Here is a 2,294-nt window from a genome sequence, read left to right on the forward strand (position 1 = left end):
TTTTTTTTTTTTTTTTTTTTTTTTTTTGAGACAGAGTTTTGCTTTGTCGCCCAGGCTGGAGTGCAGTGGCATGATCTCAGCTCCCTGCAACCCCTGCCTCCTGGGTTCAAACAATTCTCATGTCTCAGCCTCCTGAGTACTGGGATTACAGGTGCCTGCCATCACTCCTGGCTGATTTCTAGTAGAGACAGGGTATTTTAGTAGAGATGGGGCTTCACCATGCTGGCCAGGCTGGACTCGAACTCCTGACCTCAGGTGATCCACCCACCTTAGCCTCCCCAAGTGCTAGGATTACAGGCGTGAGCCACCGCGCCTGGCCTTAAATGCTTCTATTTTTAACATTTAAAAAATTTTAACCTAGGCTGGGCATAGTGGCTTACATGTATAATCCCAACACTTTAAGAAGCCAAGGTGGGAGGATCCGTCGAGCCCAGGAATTCAAAATCAGCCTGGGTAACACAGTGAGACCCTTTCTCTACAAAAATTAAAAAAAATTCAGCCGGGTATGGTGGTGCACGCCTGTAGTCCCAGCAACATGGGAGGCTGAGGCAAGCAGATCACTTGAACCTGAGAGGCTGAGGATACAGTGAGCCATGACTGCACCACTGCACTCCAGCCTAGGTGGGGCCAGGGGAGGAAGGGAGGAAAGGAGGAAAGGGAAGGAAGAGAGGGAGGGAGGGAGGGAGAAAGGGAAAGAAGAAAAAAAAAGAAATTAAATAAAGTCTTGATAGAGAATGTGGCAGGGCACTGTGGCTCACGTCTACAATCCCAGCACTTTGGGAGGCTGAGGTGGGCTGACTGCTTGAGCACAGGAGTTCAAGACCGGCCAGAGCAACACGATGAAACCCCATCTCCACAAAACATACAAAATTAGCCAGACATGGGGTCATGCACCTGTGGTCCCAGCTACATGGGAGGCTGAGGTGGGAGGATCACCTGAGCCCAGGGAGGTTGCAGCTGCAGTAAGCTGTGATCACTCTACTGCACTCCAGCCTGGGTGACAAAGTGAGACCCTGTTTCAAAATAAACAACAAAAAAAAGACAGAGGGCTGGGCGCAGTGGTTCATGCCTGTAGTCCCAGCACTTTGGGAGGAGGCCGAGGCAGGAAGATCACTTGAGGTCAGGAGTTCAAGACCAGCCTGGCCAACATGGTGAAATCCCGTCTCTACTAAAAATCCAAAAATCAGCCGGGTGTGGTGGTGGGCGCCTGTAATCCCAGCTACTTGGGAGGCTGAGGCAGGAGAATCGCTTGGACCCGGGTGGTGGAGGTTGCAGTGAGCCGAGATCACATCACTGTACTCCAGCCTGGGCAACAGAGCGAGACTCTTATCTCAAAGAGAGAAAAAAAAAAAGAAGACATAATTCTTCATAATACAAAATAAATTTACATAATAAAATCAATACTGAATAAAACAGACCCCAAATGTATAAAGATGAAACACATTACATCAAATGTTCTTTGTGGTCATTTATCCTGTGCTTAAGCAAAAATGATAGTTTCCTAAAAGATAAGTATTAACTTACTTTAGTGGGCAATGGACATTCATCTAATAACAATGTTATAACAGCTGGTCCCAGTGGATCTTCCAGTGGAATAACTCTAATTAAAGACTGGACAACATCCAACCATCCTTCATCTAAGAGCAAATCAAGAAGATTATATGATGGAGTCACTATTTTTAAAATGTGAAAATATGTCACACAAGATCAATTCACATTAAAAGAAAGACTTTTGGTCAATAGATTTTTAGCAGCTAATACTTGGCATGGACATAATCATCAATTGCTAGTCATCGTGGTGGAGTAAAAACATCTTAAGTTACAGGAGTCTGGTGATTTGTGGGTACCTGTATTTGTAAAAAGGTTAAGCTACGGTCTTGTGTTCTCACATTAAAATAGTTTTAAGCATCTTATTTACTACATAGGAGTTAACTGAGAAAATGAAGTATACTCAGCAGTTGGCTTTGTTTTCAGAATGATACTTAGGAAACTAAGGAAGAAAAAATATCCTTGGCCAGGGGCTGTGGCTCACATGAGTAATCCAGCACTTCGGGAGGCTGAGGCAGGAGGATCCCTTGAGCCCAGGAGTATAAGACCAGCCTGGGCAACACGGTGAAATTCTGCCTCTACAAAAAAACAGAACAATTGCTGGGTAGTGTGGCATGTGCCTGTGGTGCTAGCTACTTGAGAGGCTGAGGTGGGGTGATCACCTGGGCCAGGGCAGGTTGAGGCTGCAGTTGAGCTGTGATTGTGCCACTGCACTGGGCAACAGAGTAAGACTCTGTCTCAAAAAA

The 2,294-nt window shown here is 45.7% G+C and overlaps 1 protein-coding gene across 3 annotated transcripts in view; it reads right to left on the reverse strand.

The window, feature by feature from the left end:
- The window catches only part of RSPRY1 (ring finger and SPRY domain containing 1), a 64,914-nt gene that overhangs the window by 37,004 nt on the left and 25,616 nt on the right, over nt 1-2,294 (reverse strand). For all 3 annotated transcript variants that reach the window (XM_011971856.1, XM_011971857.1, XM_011971855.1), the window contains exon 4: nt 1,525-1,637. In XM_011971856.1, the coding sequence (XP_011827246.1) occupies nt 1,525-1,637 (113 nt within the window). The remainder of the gene's footprint in view (nt 1-1,524; nt 1,638-2,294) is intronic.

Source organism: Mandrillus leucophaeus, unplaced genomic scaffold (assembly GCF_000951045.1).
Source record: "Mandrillus leucophaeus isolate KB7577 unplaced genomic scaffold, Mleu.le_1.0 Scaffold125, whole genome shotgun sequence".
NCBI classification, from domain to species: domain Eukaryota; kingdom Metazoa; phylum Chordata; class Mammalia; order Primates; family Cercopithecidae; genus Mandrillus; species Mandrillus leucophaeus.